The following is a 20,496-nucleotide window of genomic DNA, read 5'->3' on the forward strand; positions in this document are numbered from 1 at the left end:
AAAAAGTGGAGGGACTGTTTGCTCAAGAGCTTAAAACATAGTGTACTTTCAAAACTTTCAGCTAAATCTATTGCAACACTTAGTGACAAAAATAGCTGAAACAGGCTGTGTAGTGAGTAAAACGATCCAGAGTTCTAATACCAAAAAAATGTGGCTTGAGTGAAGGAAATCTTGGAACAGTCTGACAAAATTTCAGTGCTGTTTATCTGTGCAAGTGAGAATTAAGAGATTGCCTGCACTTGCATGTTTAAATATTTAGTGTCCCGAGGAACTTCCGCATGTTTCAAAGTTTTGGAGTGCAGTAGAAACAGGACTTCTGGATCCTCAATTCTTCGTTTCTTCATGAGATGCGAGTTCACCCACTCAAAGTGCATGTGAACTCACAGAATGTGCACCATTATCCTTCAAAAAATTTGCATTGGTTCTCTGAAAAGCTGTTCCATAATCACAAGTGATATTCAGTGCGCAGTGTCAAGTGTCTGCATCGTACCACAGTTCTTTCACCAAACTGTTAATTCTAACTATTAAATCCAGAAACTAGTTACTGCATATGGGTATCAGCTCACAGAAGACGGATGGCTCTACAGAGGCAGTGCAGTCTTGGAGCCACCTCCATTGTCTCCTCTCACCATGATTTTTACCTGTGGAAGAAATTGGTCAGGAGTACTCAAATAATCCTCAGAATCTGAAATAACTAAAAAGCAGTGTTATAGTTCCTATTGCTGCTATTCCTCAAACTGTTAAATGTGTCTAACAATAAATAAATTGAGCAGAGTGCTCATTGATGTCAGTAGTGGCCATATTCTGTGATCTTATTTGGGAAGAGTCATTTCTGTGCCAGCCTTACTGTAAATATTTTCTGGGTCAGTTCTATTCCGCCCGCACTGAGGTTGCAGAATTTGTGTATGAATTATGAAGTGGCAGATTATGAATTATGAAGTGGCAGATAAATTAAGTTTAAATGACTTGCACTGAGTCTTAAAAGGCAGTGAACCAGTTTCATGCATCTGACTTACAGGTTATATAACAGTTTGAAATATGGTTCAAAAATTGTATGTACTACCTATTGTAGAGCAAATTTTAATAAAATGCTATGCTAATCTTAAATAATATTGGTAGCAATATGATATTACCCAACTACTTTGGTTTTGTCATTTTTCCACATGCTGTTTTAAGTTTCGTGGAAGTGTGACTACTGACACACATTTTTTTTAATCATTCCAACAGGCCTTTGACTTGAAAGAGCAGAGGTACGTAGCATGCAAGGTACACCAATTAAATAAAGACTGGAAGGAAGATAAGAAAGCTAATTACATCAAGTAAGTGTGAAATGTATTTAACTGGTGAACTTTGTTAGTTGTCAGTAGGTATTAAAAACATAATTCTGCAATTAGAATTTCTTTTTACAGACATGCACTGAGGGAATACAACATTCATAAAGCGCTCGATCATCCTAGGGTTGTTAAGTTGTATGATGTATTTGAAATAGATGCCAATTCGTTTTGTACTGTTCTTGAATACTGTGATGGCCATGACCTGGATTTTTATTTGAAACAGGTGAGTTCATGCAAGTAGTAGCTAGCACATGGTACAATCCACATGTGTATAAACCACTAAAATAAAATTCAAATGGTTGAAAATTAGAATAATATAATTTCTGTTGCTTGTCAGGCAAATGAAATCAATAAGGAAATTGTGTTTCAGATACTAAGAAGGATTTTGTGTGACACACACACACACACACACACACACACACACACACACACACACACACACGTGCGCGCGCACTCACCCACACTTCTATGGCTACAGAAATACAATCTTATTTTGAAGAATTCCAGTGGGTAGGGTGTACCAAATTAGCAATGCCTTCATTCAAATGGGCCAGAGATTTCTCTGCACCGAACAATTGTGCCAGTGCAAGGGGTGCGAGAGGCTATGAACTGACCACTACAACACTCTAAACCTCTGTTTAAATATTGACAGTTTTGTGAAACGTAGGAAGAAATAGTATTAAATTCTGTCACCTTACAAACTTTGGTTGTATTTGAATAGGTTTGCAATAACAATTCTCGTAAAAGTATGGTTACAATATACATACATTTATGCTGCTTTTTAAGTAAAGGTAACATTCAGATGTGAAAATCTTGCCCTCTTAAAACCATTATTTGATTTTGAACCAAAGTCAGTATTTTATTTTGTTATGAGAAACTTCAATTATTCCCAAGTGAGTTGCAAGTCAGAAATTCTGTCGTCGTTCACAAGCTGTATTAGAAAACTGAGGGGAAAATGTCACTAACTTCATACCAAGATGGTATCATTCAGGTGAAACAAGAAAGAAAATTAATCCAGTATGAAATGTCTAACAAACAAAATAATTCAAATCAAACCAATTGCAGCTGTTATCACAAGAATAAGTTACTGCGGAAAGACGTATTGTGGAGATTGTACCAACAGAGGTCACTAGATTGCAGGGAGAGCTGACCCCTGTTAGTAGGGTGGTGATTATGATGTTTAAAAATAGTGATACCACAGACAACAGGAAGCAAAAAAGGCAATGAGGATAACCATTTCCTTTTGTTTATTTTATATCTATAATAAGTTTAGAAGAGATGCATTGTTAACTACTTAGGCAAAGACCTTACATCCATAAAAGTTAGTAATTTTGATTAGTCAAAATATGTTAAAAAAAATTTCTCAAGGAGCCTTTTAAAAAATGGGGGTCATCTCATATAAAGGGTTGTTTTATACTCTGCTAAATATGTTACATGGAAGTACAAAACTTTAAGGATTTTATGAAGTTGAATGTTTTTTTCCCAAATTAATAGGGTTTTCATTTACTTATTCTAAAGCATCGTATGTGCTTGTGTAGTCTGCACTGTACGTAGAAGGCAGTGCATATTTTTAATCAGATTTGCTATGCTGCCCTGTAGAATTGAGTACACAAACATAATAACTTTTTTGAATTTTTCCAGCATAAAACAATTCCAGAAAGAGAAGCTCGCTCCATTGTGATGCAGGTTGTCTCTGCTCTGAAATACCTCAATGAGATAAAGCCCCCTGTTATTCATTATGACCTGAAACCTGGTAAGTATTTTGTGCTCTCTCTCTCTCTCTCTCTCTCTCTCTCTGTGTGTGTGTGTGTGTGTGTGTGTGTGTGTGTGTGTGTGTGTGTGTGTGTGTGTGTGTTTCTTTCTAGGATTGGAATTTTTGGGAAGTAATTTATGATTCAGTAGGACTTCTTCCCAGAGGTTTCCTATTGTAAAATTAATAGTGTGTGGCTTTTCTATTGTCCCATGATTGTTAACTTTATAGGATATCCTCAAGAAATAATGTTATTGAACACTGTATTAAGAGTAAATTAATATATTTATTCTGTTACAGGAAATATCTTACTTACTGAAGGCAATGTCTGTGGAGAAATCAAAATTACAGACTTTGGTTTGAGTAAAGTAATGGATGAAGAAAATTATAATCCTGATCATGGTATGGATTTGACATCACAAGGAGCTGGCACTTACTGGTAAGTTTTAACAGTTCATCACTTTTTGAATGTTCTCATGGAAGTATGAAAGACTATAGCTGCTATACAAGGAGTTAAGTCACTATCACACAGATTAAAATCCTCAGTGTGTTCTTTGTCTCCTTTCACTTAGCAATTATGTGACTACAAATACATCAGTTTTATAGAATACCATTGCGTTCATCAGAAATTAGTTCTGCATAAAAAGTATAAAATTGTTGTTTGTTTGAATAATTTTGTTAGCTTTTGAATTAATCTTTATTTGTTACCAACAAAGCTACAAAAATCCACAAACAAAATTGCATCATTTGGTTGGTTATGACAAATATCCAAAGCAGCAGAGTGAAGCCTCCTTTAATGATTGTCTTTCATGCCCTTATAGTACCATATGTGCCTTGAAAATATTGTAGTCAGTCACTTAAAATATTGACCAAAGTTATCGAATGAAGTACATAGGTGTATGAGTAGAATATGCATTAGCTAAACGAACAATCCCTCCTGCGCTTCCATTCCTAGCAATGAAGCTGTAAGTTTGCTGCTCTTGCGTAGAATAGAATATCATCAAAATAATGAGTGCTGTTAGCTTCTTTGATGAACATATCTATTTGACAGTGTACAAAGATGTTTTTGTTGTTTTTTGTAATGTAAGAGTGTTGCTACGATCAGTGGTAGTTGACAGTACCTGTTCTGAGAAGGAATGATTCAGGAAAGTCCTTAGTGGAATTCTTACAATGAAAGGTGTACCAATAACACACAGTTCATTATCTCAATCACCAGCTCATCAGTAGGGCCCTATTTTAAATTGCATCTGCCACGATTTGTGTTAAACGTGAGCAGTGGCTTGCATTACCAATCAAATTTAATTACTTTTAAGTAATTGTATTTTTATTTTCCATGCTTCACATTGATGAAATTACATTGCACGTTTGTGCTCTTGTTACAGGTATCTGCCTCCAGAGTGTTTTGTAGTAGGAAAGAACCCCCCAAAAATATCTTCGAAGGTTGATGTGTGGAGTGTGGGAGTAATATTTTATCAGTGTCTTTATGGAAAAAAGGTACCGTATTTTACTCTTCATGTTGTATCCATAGTATTTTTTTAGAAATATAAAATACTTTTAAATTTCAGCCTGTCTTGCTGCCATGAAGTGAGCATTAGAAAATCCTGAATTTTGTTACTTAATTTTAAGCAGTGTAAATAGATGTACAGTTAAGTGTAACATTACTTAATGAGTGAGTTACTTCTGTGGTGTCTTCCAGTACTGATACAGCACTGTTGATTACAGAAAACCCATTAACATATCCCTTTTTAAAGAATCCACCCATTTAATGAATATTTTCATGTCCTGGCAAAACTGACGTACAAACAATGTTGCAGAAACACTTTTTTTTTAATGAACCCACCCTTTGAGCTTTTTCTAGGAATACAGGAGTATTATGGAAATTAAAATAGTGTTTTGCAAACAGAAATTTGCAGTAGTTCCTTTTTAGTGTTCTTATTAATTGGGCTCCAAGCTAAGCTATAACACTACATGAAAAACAGTATAGATGATTGAGAAATTAAGTTTGGGCTTAAAATACAATAGGTGGTTCTTTAAGACTTTGGGTAGCATTTTCAGAAAACCTTCGAAGTTTTCATGCTAAACTCTACATCAGGTCCAGCACAATGATGGCTTTGTAATTACAGAACATGTATTTGGCCAAAAAATGTTCAAATTGTAATATAAAGCTACTTCTTCCATGTGCAACAGCTAAACCCAGTTTGAGGGAAAAATATCCTAGTCCTTACAGATTTTGTAAAAAGAAGTTGTATTATTTCATCTGAATTAGTGGTACGACAGTATTAATGACTTACATTCTTCATGTCTTCTGAGACTGCCATTTGCAACTCCTACTGTATATTTGTCTAATTTGTTTGTGGTGCTAGATGTTTTATATTGGTTATTAACATTATGTAAATTATAAAAATCCATTACCAAATTGAATATTGTGCCGTTTCTGCAGCAACTGAATGGCAAGAGCATGAAATGGACAATTCAGTTTTACAGAGCATGGGTTTACCTCCATTGAAAATCATCTCTTTCTTATGGAGCTGTTTCCGTATTAGTCAGATATGTTTCAATATAGCAAAGTAATGTTTCATTCTGTAATGATGTAAATGAAATGCATAAGGATGAGCAAATAAAGTATCTTTGGTAAATAAATTGCCTTACAAGAGAGTTAAAGCATCCCCAAAACAAGGTAACTTAGTATATTTGCACACCTGATGACGGTAACTAAATGATTACAGAGTTGCAATTCTGTGACAGAATGGACTTCAGAGTCCATTAGTGTTGTTGGTTTAAGTGTTACATGGCTGGGGTGTGAATGGTGTCAGATGTTGAGTGAGCACTTTGAAGCATGTACAGATGCCCTGTACTTCAGTGAGATAGCATTATATGTGACTGACAGAGTTTGGAAGGGGCCTAACTGTGAGTCTCAAATTAGTCAGCTGGTCAAATTGTGCAATATTTAGGTTTGTCAGGCTTTCAGATGTGATGCTGGCTCAATGTTGGGCTGCATGGGAATGTGAGGGCTGGCACACTTGTTGTCTAGGCTACAGTTGACCACCGCAATTTAGGATCACCATATTGTGCACCATGCACATTATAACCCTTCCACATAAACACCTGCCATCTGAGAACAAGTAATGGGTTCCTTACAACTTTTGTCATTGCACACCTTTGGTCAGAGACTAGCAGCATCTAGGTTTGGGGATTATTGTCCCATGCATAGGCTGCATTAAAATGCGTTTGTGCATTACCCTGGTTAACCAACGTCAGTGAGAATGTCGGTTATCTTCAGGGAGCTCCCATTTTTCCAGTGTTTTGGAGAAACATGGCAGTGCTCTTCCTGGTGATATGGATTAGGGACTCACTGGATATTACAGATCTCAGCTGACAGTGATTGAGGGAAACATAGTGGTACAGTGGTACGTCACACATATGCGTGTCCACATGTTTCATATTACGGGACTGTATCATGTGACTGTTTTTTCAACTGGACAACGCTCATCTACACAGCTTGTGGTCCTACGAACATGATGTTGAGATATTTTCATGGCCAGTAAAATCGACAGGTCTGTACCAGATAGAATATGTCTGGGATCTGCTCGGATGTCAACTCATCCCCAGTGCTAGTATTCAGCTAGTCTAGGATTGGCTCCAGCCATTGTGAGCCCTTCTTACCTCAGGAGAGGAACTTGTTTAGACACAATTCCCAATTGAATCAGTGCGTGCACAGAGGTCAGGTGGGATGCAGTGTCTTACTGATAAATGAGGGCTTACTGTAAAGTTCTTTGTGAATTTGATTTGACTGTGTAATCACTGAAATAACAGCACATACCTTTACAACTCATCAATTTTTTAGTTTCCTCCTCCAGAAAACTTCTCATTTCATTGCGTGCCATATTGTGAGACGGAGACATGATTAGTGAGTTCATCAGACCTTTTTCATCCTCTTCTCAAGTAAAATATGGTTTAATATATCTAAAAACAACACCACTAACACCAACCTGTCAGAACTCCGGAGATGGGAACTTGCCATTCAGTATATCCTCTCTTCTCGTTATCTGCCAGGCCTCAACCTCCGCTAATTTCAAGTTGCCACTGCTCATTCCTCACCTGTCTTTCAACAACATCTTTGCCTCTGTACTTCTGCCTCGACTGACATCTCTGCCGAAACTCTTTGCCTTTACAAATGTCTGCTTGTGTCTGTGTATGTGCGGTTGGATATGGGTGTGTGTGAGAGTGTATACCTGTCCTTTTTCCCCCCTAAGGTAAGTCTTTCTGCTCGTGGGATTGGAATGACTCCTTACCCTCTCCCTTAAAGCCCACATCCTTACGTCTTTCCCTCTCCTTCCCTCTTTCCTGATGAAGCAACCGTTGTTTGCGAAAGCTTGAATTTTGTGTGTATGTTTGTGTTTGTGTGTCTATCGACCTGCCAGCACTTTCGTTTGGTAAGTCACATCATCTTTGTTTTTAGATATATTTTTCCCACGTGGATTGTTTCCCTCTATTATATCCAAAATATGGTTTAAGGCAGTTGTATTCATTATTACAATATTGGAGAAGGAAACTTGCTACTCACCATATAGTGGAGATGCTGAGTTGCAGATAGGCTCAACAGAGATTTTCACACTTACAGCGTTTGGCCAAAATATTCAATATTGTGTAGCACTCTGTGAAAATTCCATAGGAGTTTCAGTAGTATCACACAGTAAGTCCAATGAGCCAAAATTTGCTAAATATCTTGAGTCTTTCTTTTTGCAGCTGAAGTCAGTTTTCAGAACACTGAGGTATTTGTAGGCTATAGGAAGGAATACACTTTTCAACTGTCCTGTTTAAAAATAAAATAAGTGTTAGATGAAGTTGATATGTAGGCATTTAATGAAAGATGTTGTAGTAGTAACTAAGATTTGAGAGAGAGAGAGAGAGAGAGAGAGAGAGAGAGAGAGAGAGAGAGAGGGGGGGGGGGGGGGGAATTATTTATGAAAAATGTGACATTTCATTTCTTGTTTATTGGTCATAGTGTTTATTATATTATTACTATTTTATAGCCATTTGGACACAACCAGTCACAAGCTACAATCCTAGAAGAGAATACAATACTGAAAGCAACTGAAGTTCAGTTTGCAAATAAACCAACAGTTACAAATGAAGCCAAGGTATGAATATTTTACTTTTGACATAAACTTTCTGATGCTGTCAAATATTTTTATCGTAGTCATTACGTCAATTGCACTTGAAAAAAGTTTTGCATGTCTTACCTTAAATATCATTATAAAAATTCATATCATTATTATAAAAATTCCTGGGCTAATTTACAGGCCCTACAACTAATTTATTCAAATATCTTGAATGATTTCTGTCCCAAAAGTTCCTTTACACATAGATCTTTAATGGTACTCTCTAATGTTAATATATGAAAGGTTACCTGAAGTCAAACTGCTGTTCTGAACTTGTGAAGGTTCATGTTTTGTTCAAAGTGCAAATACCTTAATTTGTTCCTCCACTTTGGTGAACAGTTTCTTCTGCTTATGAATCGATTCTAAATAGATGCTGCATAAGAAATTTTGACAAATTCATTTTACAAATGTGTTAAAGATGGCACTAGATCATTACAGATTTGTGAGATTTCCAGAGGTGGGAAAGGAAGTGAATCACTGTTCAATAGGTGTGTGAAAATTAAATTAAAGAAATAGATAAAGTAGAGGTAAGCTAGATTACTTAACACAAGTGATGGAATAATTTGAAAGGGTTCATTTTGTGGCTGGAGAAAAAAAATCGCATTGATGATCGTTCGACTAAAGTTACAGAATTTTTTAACTATTCTGCAACAAGCAGATAGAGTATACTTCCAGTTATTTGGGGGTAATGTGGGGGACAAGATACATGAATAATTGAAAAACATTAATTATACTTTTAAATACATGTTCTTGTTCCAGAAACTTATCAGAGTTCTGTGCACAGGTGCTGTAGGCTCGTTCATTTGTTAAACAGTTTGTGATGTTAGTCTACTTCTGAAAGGAGTTGGCATTTTTTTGTGCAACATTTAGAATTTTTCTTGCAGCAATGTCATTATACTGTAACCCCCTCTTGCCCATACAATCTAGAGCAGCAGCAACACATTGCAGTGCAGTACAGTGACTGACAAGGTCACTGTCTTCATCCCCACTTTCACATTCACTATCCTCTTTGTTTTGTTGTAAAGCAGCAGTCACAATTTTGGTGTCATGGGTTGGAAACTGGGTTCATATGTGTCAATCTTCAGTCACTGTCAAGTTTTCTTCATTGACATCTCCAAAACCATTTAAACCTGCTGCCATATTAATTATTTATGCAGTTTTTATTTCTTCGTCACTGAAGCTGTGAAAATTACTTTCTTCTCTACTCGGAAGAATTTTTATCCATGATAGAACTAGTGAAAGTGGTCTGACTTCCTACCAGGCATCAGAAATCCCATGTGTGGCATCTGGAATTTTCTTCTTCCAGAATGCATTAAATTATCATCATGAACAAACATTCTCAGTAGACTATCCCAGTAGCACTGTTTTACTGATGCAATTGCACCTTGATCCATTGGCTGTACAATGACAGGCTAGTTGATAGACATGTCCAATATGGACCACTTTTGTCTACGTCTTAAATTTGGTTTGATGTGAAATTCTTACTCCACTAATCCTCGGAAATAGTCATGGATGGAACTGGCTACCATAACATTTGAACTAAGCTGCTCTCCCTGCACAGGGAATTCATGGATCCCGTGACATTGTTTGAGTCTGATTAGCCATCCAGATGAGGCATTAAGTTCTCCCTCAAACCCTAGACATTTGTGAAAAAATTTAACTTTTTCGTCACACATCGAATTTGAAACTGCAATACCTTCTGCTCATTATTTGCTAAACCAATGCAAAATAGCAACACCTAATTCATCAAATGTAGACTCCTTCATGCTTTTTCGTGCAGATGGTCCAGAACTAAACCCCCATTTCCTGACAAAACTGTGTGTAGTACGCAATCCAATAAATAATCAACACTTAGTTTTTAACATACTACGTTGACACTTTACATACCATTAACATAACTAAACTGAGTTTGTTTTCAATACACGTGGAACAGACTGGCCGATAAAAATGGAAACGGTACTCTGTTATGCGGCAGTTGTTTAAACAATGGAAATCATAACATTACAGTTTTTTTATTGCTGTATGCTAGAGAAAAATATTGCACATTTTATTTTATTTACTTTCTATTTATTTGTTTTTTGATGCACAAATAATCGAGAGTACACTGTATATGGAAAATTCCTTTTAGATAATGCAGAAAAATTGTTCTGTATTACTATAAACACATGTATAATGTAGATTAATTTGTTGAGTTTTTATTTTGACTTTCCTGGATTATCCTGTTGCAGAAAATTTGGAATTTTGTTTAAGCATGTGCTGTCTTAAACAGAATATGATGACAAAAGTATTGCACAAAATCTCTTGTGGAGTTATATGTGAAATTTATGAAGTAGGACAAATTCATGCTAGCAGTATTAAATGGGGCATTTTAGCAGTATGGAACAGAACAAGTAGTAATAAAACTAATATTGCACTTGGAGTTGGCTAGTAGTAGTTTGAGAGGGACATAAATGTATGGAAAGGTGGACAGAGAACTCAGACTGACTGTGTGTGTGTGTGTGTGTGTGTGTGTGTGTGTGTGTGTGTGTGTAACTTGTAATGGATTGCCTCAGTTTGTTTTGTTTTAGAGTAAGAGTTTGTTCTAAAAAAATCTACACATACCAACTGTTCAGTCCCATGGCAACACACATGACGTACTTATCATTTCTGATTTTTTAATGAAAATTTACATACTTGAGCTGTCACTCACTTGTTAATGTTGATCTGTTTGCATAGACATCCATTTATACTAAACTGTGTAAGTTGCGTCTCCATACCTACACTAATATAAAAATTATTGCTTAATATTGTACATGCTCTGAAGAGCACACTGCAGACAAAATACAGCAGATCAGTGTTATTGACTGATGTACTAGAGCCCCATGATTCTGCACAGTGCCCCCACCATCTGCCTTCTTTGTGCTCATCTTAGTACTTAAGCTAATTACAGTTGTGCTCATGTTTATAGAGTGATGTAAGATGGTGTGCAAATAGTGATACCTAATGAATAGTTTAGGTCAACAGAATATGCACTCATAAAGCAGTTGCAAGGATATAAAATGGTATGGAAAAAGATTCGAACGTTAAAACTTCCTGGCAGATAGAATATGCACTCATAAAGCAGTTGCAAGGATATAAAATGGTATGGAAAAAGATTCGAACGTTAAAACTTCCTGGCAGATAGAAACTGTGAAACTGAACTCTGTTTCACAAGCAATAGGTGGAATCTCTCAGATAATGTCACTTAAGTTACACTGTAGTGTCAATGTAAACTTCAAGTAAGAACAAAGTATTGGGCAGGGTTCTTACTGAGGCAATATGATAAGCAATAAGATACGTTGCAATAAAGGTCATGGGACACAACCGTTATTTCTACGATGCTCTTGTTCCCACGGGAATGATACAACAAGCAACAATACACAGCAGGTGCATCACTGCCAGCATTGTCTGGAACAACTTCCAAGTAGGTCACATAATTATTAGAGACTGGGAAAAGATATTTGAGACTGGAAAGAGATATGGCTCTCCTTTCAGCATTAAAAACAATTGAAATACCTTATCTACATTTGGTATTGAAGTATATGATCTAAAAGGCACCAAAAGTAAACTATCTAGAGACTGACATTTTATTGCAAACTTCGCAAAATATATCCTGTTTTTGAAATATCACAACCACAAAAAGAAAAGCAATTCACCATCAAGGCATGATGTGTGACTACAGATCTGAAAAATCGGCTTTTTACCACATAGTGTCCTTATAGTTGAATGAGAGAACCTAAAAAAAATTTACACAAAATGCAAAAGCTTTACTGAGAAAGTAAGTAGAGGGTTTGATGTAACTTCATCTGATTTACATAAAGTAATGATTTTTGAGACAGTCCCAGTGTGAACCAATTAAACTGCTTCCACTATGTTTTGGTGGTCTATACCAATGCAGGTTGCTTCTGCATCATATCATGAGTGGCATATCATACCACCCACAGTGGGAACTGTATTTTACTTTCCTATACACATACCTGTTCAGAAAACATTCATGTGTCAAATAATGGAGCAAACACTTGCGTAAGAAAAAAATTCTAAAATTTTCAGTAAGATAGTGAACAGTTTGTAATATTTCGCCAAACAGATAGAAAACAAGTTAGTTCATCAATTTGGAACTGGTGTAGCAAAAAAAAATTCGTTTTATTTAACCTTGAACATTGACATTACCTCACACCTAAAGAAAATTTAACTTTTTAATGATTATTGTTGACTTAACTTCAAATGTGTGTTCTTGCGGCCTGATTGCAGTCAGGCCAGTAGCCCGGTCATGGACTACATGTCACAGACAATCAGATAGGATCATCAGCACTGTCAGATTGCTTGCTCATAGAGTTGGTCTCCACAAGAAAAAATCATCATTGGACAAATGAAAAGAAATACAGAAAAATTTGGACAATAGTTCCAACTTGTTTTAATGATGCACAGCTCTCTCTAAATGTGGGTTCAAACTTCAGAGCACACTTTTGTTTAAATATTAATTTTCATAAATCTTAATTTATCTTTGTGAAACTTAATTTTCACTCTGTTGGTGTTTCAACACAACTTTCTGGTCTGGTATCAATTGATGCACTTCTATTCACAAAAAGGATCTAATTACATACTTTCTTTCGCTCATAATTTTTAGGAAGCACAAGGTTCAGTTGACAAGTTACTGATGAATCATTGACTGTTGGATTAATTATGGAAGTTGTTACTCATTTCAATCCGGTTTAACTACACTGTTTCAGCAGCATCCTTTACTCCATGACACAACATTAACCACTTCACACTGAAACTATAAAACTATAAGAATGTGACATAAATAATTAGCCCAACACATTAGTCAGTGTAGCCTACAAATGCCAACTCATCGTTACAACTGTCCACTCACTGCTGCCATGCTACACAAAGTCCGCACATGAAACAACCACAATTTTGAAAAGTATTGCCAGTGGGAAAAGATTACTGTTAAATGCTGGATGCGACTAACCAATTGTAGCTGCAGTAATATAATGTGATGATAATTGATAAATTTGCAAGAAATGACATAAAATATAACTGATAATCTGATGTGGGAGGATACAGGATGCTCTCACTGTGTAATACTCTTTTTGTCCAGGTAATTAACTGTTACTGCAAAGAGGAATGGAAGTTAGTTGATACGTCTGAAGTTACCATGTCCCGAAATTCCTACAGTGTAGTTATTTTAAATGATAAACCTTATGATAAATATTGCTAATAAGATGATAAGTTTTGTAAACAACTTCTGTAGTAGAAATGGTCATTATATTTAGGTATAGTCTGTTGCTGAAATATCGTAAAGCTTCCAATTGATAGTCAAGAAAGAATTAGGTATTATAAATGCGGTAGTTCTTGGGAATATGGTGTTGCTTTACTAGGAGATATTCATGTAAGATTAAAGTCAGCTGCCTTTGTGTAGAAGCAGTGTCGCAGTCAAGAGGCACACAAATAGAAAGCTTAACACATTGACTGTCGGACCTGAGATCATGTGCCAGGCTGAGACCTTTGTCAAGTTTGTTTAATTGTTAGACAAATGGCCTCTGAAGTTAACTTCTTCAGTATCATTCCTGCTAGGCCATGTGTAGAGGAATTAAGCACAAACTTTAATTACAAATCAACACTCATTCCAGCATTTCAGATGAATTACATATATTTTGCAGACGAATAGCGCAAAAAATATATAAATGCTGAATATTTAATACTGCAGCAGGTTGGATTACAAATTCACAGCAGGTATAACAATATATTTGAATTAATGGTTTGTATGCTTTGCTTTACAAGTGTGAATAACGAAAAAACATTCGAATGAAAACATATTCTAAGGACCTGAACTTCTAATTTGGACAACCCATACAGTTTGTGATGACTTGCTGAAATTTCTGTACAGATTCAGCTTGAGCAAATTTTTGAGAGTATCTTTGGTAACATAATGTGCACCTGTTTCTCTTGCTGAGTGTCTTGCAAGACAAGGTTCGTTCCTGGTTTCAGTTTTTCAGTGTTTATCAGTGGATGTGCAACATTATCTCGAAATTCAGTTACTTGCACATTTGTCAATTACTTGCTTGTAGATAGCATGAGCATTGAGAATTGCCATATTTGTGAGGACCACTCTTGTGTTATCTTTTCACTCCACTCCTTTTTGTTAAGTTGAGGCATATGATGCCATTTGACCTTACACACATATGAAGGATCTTAACAGATAATATTCCAAAATGTAGATGATTTCTTTGGTTCTTGAGGTGTTTGCTACAATTTCTGAAACTTTACTGATCAGCTATAAGATCTGTCTCTTGTGCTTCCATTTTCCTACAGTAATGTTTTTGTTACACCATTCTTGACTTTCACTACAGTTGTTAGATTGTACTTTCTGTTGCTCCTCAATGTCCCAACGAGGCGGATTGAATGTTCATTCAACTTACGAGCTGAGGCAGTGTAGTAATTGTTGATATACAAAGTGCATGCAACATTCAACAATGGACCCATGATCTATCACCACTTCACAGGAAGACACCACATCATCTGTGGAAGCAATCTCCTTTCTAGTGTAAACATTCACATGCCAGATAGTCTCCGTGAAAAAACAGTCCGAATAGCTTGATAAGATAGTTATAATAATATCTCATCCTGGATTTTCCATTGTTTGACACGGAGAAACACCAGTCTTCCTCTTAATTGGCATCATAGTTTCATCAGTGCATACTTTCTCACCATGACAATAGATTTCATCCAATTTGTCATATATTGTATCAACTAGTGGCGAAATTTTGTAGTTTGCTCTTGTTTGTGCGAATATTTTCTGAAAAATGTAACATACTCAAGTATGCAACCTGTTCGGCACAAAACTATACTACATTTTCATAAAAGTACATTCTTTGACCAGTAGTTTCGGAGTAGAAGTTTTCAATCCAAACCAAATACAATGAAACTTAACATTTCTTCATTATTTGTATCCACCGATTGTTGCAGTCTGCTGTGTTCTGTACCTATTTCATTGACAATGCTGTTAATAATTCATTCCTCAGCAGAACTGCCTGGATGACAGTCATTTCCAAAACGGAATCATCAAAAACGAATCACAGTTCAATTCATCATGTCTTCCAATCTTTTTCAGCCTCACATGATCCACAGCATCTTCATTACAAGTTATGATTCGTATTTCCAGTTAAATCGTGCTGAGTAACTCCAGAGATAATCTGGAAAGCACATTTGCTGATTCCCCAAGCGTTTCTTTTTCTTTTCCTCAGTCTGACCGCATCAGAATAGTCAGAATAACTACTACTTTCAGGAGTGTGTTCAGGATCACTGCTGTCTGATAGTTCACCAAACAAATTGGCCTCACTCTTTGAATTCATTTTCCTCATCCAGCCAACCTGCTTTTGTCTCCGTGTCTGATATTGTTACAAACTCACAAGAAAACAAGCTCAAATCTTCATGGAAAAACAACTTCAAACACAGTCTTTAGCAATGTTGCAGCGAGTGTATCAGAGGTCTTAAATGCAAGGAAACAGCTGACCGCATGGAAAACTGCAAGGGTCAACTATTACACTATCCATCAATTAACTTTGGAACCAAACGTGCATTGTCTCTCCAGGAGGCGAAGGCAACTATATATCCATTTAAATAGGATGTAGCTGTATATACAAATTATACACATGGCCTGGAATGTGTGTATCAATTTGATGCATGTGGCAGCTGTTAAACATTGTAGCTGTTTCGGCTTATTTGTGATATTGTATAGGAATTTAAACACCATTCAGATTTTGATGGAAATATTCATAAACACTAATCAGATAGATCACCTCTGGTTCATTTTCATTTCTGTGATTTCACTATTGGACTAATGTCCTGCAAAAGGGAACTGTGGGGAATTTGACTTTCACAGCTTTGTTTTTAGTTATGAAATTTCTAAGACTCCATCGGAGCACCAACGCTGAAAGTGTAATAAGGGCACTGTGCAGTTTCTGTCTCCTAAGTGCACTTATTTTCGTAGCATGGCATGTAAGTTATTCTTTAACACTAATGTGTGATTTAATTCCCGATATGTGCTGCTCAAACCATTCTCTGGACTGAAGAAGATGACGACAGTGATGACAACATGTGCTAATAGACTCCATTGGAAGAGTACTGCTTGTATTTAGTGTAAAGGTTTGGTTCAGCACATGGTGTTCACTACAAATTTGCACTGCAGCAGATAGTGTGGCAAAGAGTAGAATACTTTGTCAACAGTGATTCATGATAAAGGCAAGATAAAATGTTCAGATTCATAAATCCAATGGTTCTGCATCTCTGCTATTGTATCAGGTTCTTCAGTTATGACCTTTAAGACTAGTCTGCAGCGTTTGATAGCATTATTGAAATGTGCCAACAGTAGGTTGACCTGTTTTTAAAATCTTTGAGTTCAGTGTGACTTCTTGTTGTGTAAGCTGATTAAATGAGTGTACCAGCTCTAAAGTTTTTAATGGGTTCTAACTTGATGTTTTTTGTGATTTTATTAAACAGACTTTAAGAACTATCTCTGTTGCAGAGTTTCATCCGAAGCTGCTTGGCCTACCGAAAAGAAGACAGAATAGATGTTTTCGCATTAGCTCGTCACGAGTACCTGCAGCCACCCATGCCAAAGCATGTAAGGCAGAACAGTAGTCAGCAACAGTTGCAGCAGGCTGTTGCAGCGCAGCAGCAACAGCAGCAGCAGCAGCAGCAACAACAACAGTCATTCAGCACAGGAATGTTCGGTGGCATGAACGCATCAAGTTCATCGTAGTGTATGTGTGGCGCGTGTGCCGTGCCGTGTTGTGCTGGGGGGCCCACAGACAGTTTTAGGGCAACGTGGATGACATTTTCTTATTTACGCGTTAATAAACAAACATATTTTCAGCAAAACAGACCAGCTATGGGACAAAGTGCTGCTCATTTTCCTCTTCCAGTCTGGTTTTTATTCATTTTATGCCCTCGCAGAGGCCTGTTTTCACCCATGAAGCGCAGTTTATTTTATTTATTCTCCTTTACAAATATATTACATCATTAGAAGCAGGAAATAAAACTCCAAAAAGTGCTCTCAAGTACGTAACTCTTGGTATAGTTCCAGCGTAGGACAGTGCTCCATTTATTTTGTGTCACTAGGCAGTAGGATATGTAAACTGATGCTAAATGATATTTGCTTTAGACATGTTCAGTAATTCTATATTAAGATAAATATTGAAGTTTTTACATGGAATGCAGAACATTACATGAAAGTAAATCTCATGGAGTGCTCATTTGCTTTCCACCTGGCACAGTGTCATTTGCAGAATGCATGCCATTAGTTAAGCAGTGAATTTATATGTGCTCAAACTTAATAGAAAATCTTGTGATGTTAGTCTGATGAATGAACTGACTTTTTAATGAATGATCTGTGATATAAATGTGATTGTACACATTTTCTTAAACGTGACAGATTTTAGTTAACTGATATGTTTTAATGTCCAGTTTAATTTATTATCATGTTGTAGCTCATAATTACATTGTTTTCCATTTGCCATATATTTTGTAAAATTAAAACTGTAGCTGTATTGTTTTGCATTATTTTGGCAGGTGGGAAGCAGATACAGTTTTCAGTTGCATTTGTAAATGAATTGTGCAGGAAGATTTTTAACATGATTTCTGTACAGTGGAACTGACTAAATGAAATAAGTTTGCAAGAAGTAATGTGATGTTCTGCGGTATTTCAGGCAAATTAATATTTGGAGCAAGAAATTTATGGTTAAATCTCTATATAATACATACATATTCTGACCTACATTTGCACAGAATAATGTAAACCATTCATAATAGAACTTAACAGATCAACTGATAATGTTCTGGTCTAGGAAATCTGTCTTTCTAGTACTGGTAAATGTTTCTGTTCTGTTGTGTTGCACACCACACGTCTTTAATCATGTTGTTTACTGTTGTTTTGAATAGTGAGTTCCCTATACTGAAGTGCTTTATTGGTGCTCGATGATGTTCGCTCCTCCTGGGAGAATGTGCGCAGGACAATATTTTTGCGGCACCTTAAGAAGTTCCTCGTTGTAGTGTAGAGGCACTGCCAGTGGGATGCTTGTATAGAGCAGAGGGGGGGAGAAATACTTGTGTATGTATGTGTATATGTATATATCTATAAATAAAACAAATCCCTGCCCTCATCTGCTGGGACAGCAAAGTTATTCGGTGAGCTTATCGTTGAATCAAAGTTCACTGAAGTGTTAATGAAGTGAACTGTTTGTTTGACTTTCTCTACTGGATCATAAAAGTAGGGATGTGTATGTTTTCTGTTTTGTTATTCCCGTGTGGAAGTGAACACTGTGTATACATATGTAGTGTAAAGCTTTAGTAACTTGAAAAGTGCGAGTGCAGGTGTGTGTGAAGTATTCCGTGAATATTTCAACACTTCTCTCTTCCCATCCCCCTGCTGATGCTTCTTCTGCTGCTTCCGTGTTGACAAAATGTCACTGGTCCATATGATTTAAATTTTATTTCCTGTCTGGTTTTGTAAAAACATAATTGTTGATTTCGAAAACAATTTTTACAACATGGAAACCACTGAATTGTGTAATAGTCTGAGTAAAAAGTGGTAATGTATTTAAAATTATATAAAAGGCAACTCAAATTAATTCAGAATTTTACAGCTGTCTTATTTCTTTCCTTTGCCTGAAGTTAGCTGTTTGAAAAATGTATAGAAATGAAAACCGTTAAAGGTCAAAACTTAATGTATTGTCAAATATCACTCCATGTACTACATGAGAAAAGCAGTAACTTAGGACAGTTTTTACTGAAGGTCTATCTGTGCTACACAAGCCATGGAAGATGCACATTTTCTGGTTTGTGTTAATTGTGAAGGAAAATGTAAGAATTTTAGCTTTTAAATTTTGGTGCGGAGGTTATATTTCTTGTGAGTGTGTGTGGAAACCATACAGTTTGCAGTCAAATTTCATTCTCCAAAAATGAAAAAGGTAACCCCATTAAAAAAAAAACATATTTGCCTATGAACAACCTTACATATTGGCACTCTTACACTTTCTTCATGCAGGATTTGAAGGTCAGTGCCCAACATCAGTTCCATAAAGCAGTTAAGCTGTTGAGAGAGAGAGAGAGAGAGAACTTGAAACAGCACATTTGAACATACCAGAATGCCACTAAGCCTTTCAACAAAATCTCTTGTATTTGGGTGGGGAGTGTGCAAGTTCGTTCTTGAATTTGCTATTCCAATTCTCTTCACTTTTTAAGATTTATTGTCAAATGGAAATGTTAGTTAACAAAATTGAATAATTTTTATGAAATTTATCTTTAATTACTAATTATATGGAAATAAATTTAAAATTGATACAGATATATGAATTAAATTACTGTTACTTGGACAGTGATAACTGTTCAATATCTGGAATTAAAAATTTGTGTTATTTTCTGCGTAATGTTTTGTATTGTGGTACACTAATTTTAATTTACTGTGAATGTTTACATTTTTCAAGACATCAGAATAAAAGTTACTTTTATTTTAAAAATTATAACTAACATTTATTAGCATTTCCATTTGATAATAAATATAGAACTTCAAATAATTATTTGTTGTTGGTGTACCAAACCAGTTTCTCCAATTACTTAATTTTTACACTGCTCACTAGCTACCAGTGACTATTTAAATTCCTGAAATGTTTTGTACTCTACAGCACTCGCTAACATAATCTTCAAAGGCAGGTTTTAGAGGTTTTTTTAATATTGTTGCACTGCACTAGGAACTTGATGTACAGGGACTGATCTCCATATCCTACAAATATGAAGAAAATAGATCAGTCTGTAAGGTCTTCTTGTCTGTAAATGTTACCTTCTGATCATTCTCTATGTTCACAATATTATCTCAGCACCGTACCTATAGGTTTTTGTCATAAAATTGTTGCTGGGGCTGGTCTACAATTTCCCACTTGTAGCATCAGGTTCTTTTGCAGTCCATAAGTGTTACAGATGGAAGTAAGTTACAGCTTTTAGTGAGCAAAAGATATAATTTCAAAGAAAAACACTTACAAAATTGTTAAATTGAACTGAGAAACATAGGTAATAGGGGACTCAAAACAATTCACCTGTTTACAAGGCAGAGAGAATTTTGAAAGAGGTGGAAGGAACCATTTATGTACTTTCATGGAGTCCACTAATATGTGTGAGGTTTGCTGTAGTCACGAAGATTATTGGCTTTAACCTGCGACAGTCCACATCCATGAAT

The 20,496-nt window shown here is 36.0% G+C and overlaps 1 protein-coding gene across 11 annotated transcripts in view; it reads left to right on the plus strand.

Annotated features, from left to right (window-relative positions):
• The window catches only part of LOC124789839 (serine/threonine-protein kinase tousled-like 2), a 576,094-nt gene extending 557,199 nt beyond the window's left edge, over positions 1-18,895 (plus strand). For all 11 annotated transcript variants that reach the window (XM_047257336.1, XM_047257338.1, XM_047257339.1 and 8 more), the window contains 7 exons: positions 1,228-1,319; positions 1,410-1,557; positions 2,976-3,087; positions 3,385-3,523; positions 4,467-4,578; positions 8,118-8,225; positions 16,792-18,895. In XM_047257336.1, the coding sequence (XP_047113292.1) occupies positions 1,228-1,319; positions 1,410-1,557; positions 2,976-3,087; positions 3,385-3,523; positions 4,467-4,578; positions 8,118-8,225; positions 16,792-17,028 (948 nt within the window). In that variant the 3' untranslated portion in view covers positions 17,029-18,895. The remainder of the gene's footprint in view (positions 1-1,227; positions 1,320-1,409; positions 1,558-2,975; positions 3,088-3,384; positions 3,524-4,466; positions 4,579-8,117; positions 8,226-16,791) is intronic.
• The last annotated feature ends 1,601 nt before the right edge of the window (positions 18,896-20,496 follow it).

This window comes from Schistocerca piceifrons, chromosome 3 (assembly GCF_021461385.2).
Source record: "Schistocerca piceifrons isolate TAMUIC-IGC-003096 chromosome 3, iqSchPice1.1, whole genome shotgun sequence".
Classification (NCBI taxonomy): Eukaryota; Metazoa; Arthropoda; class Insecta; order Orthoptera; family Acrididae; genus Schistocerca; species Schistocerca piceifrons.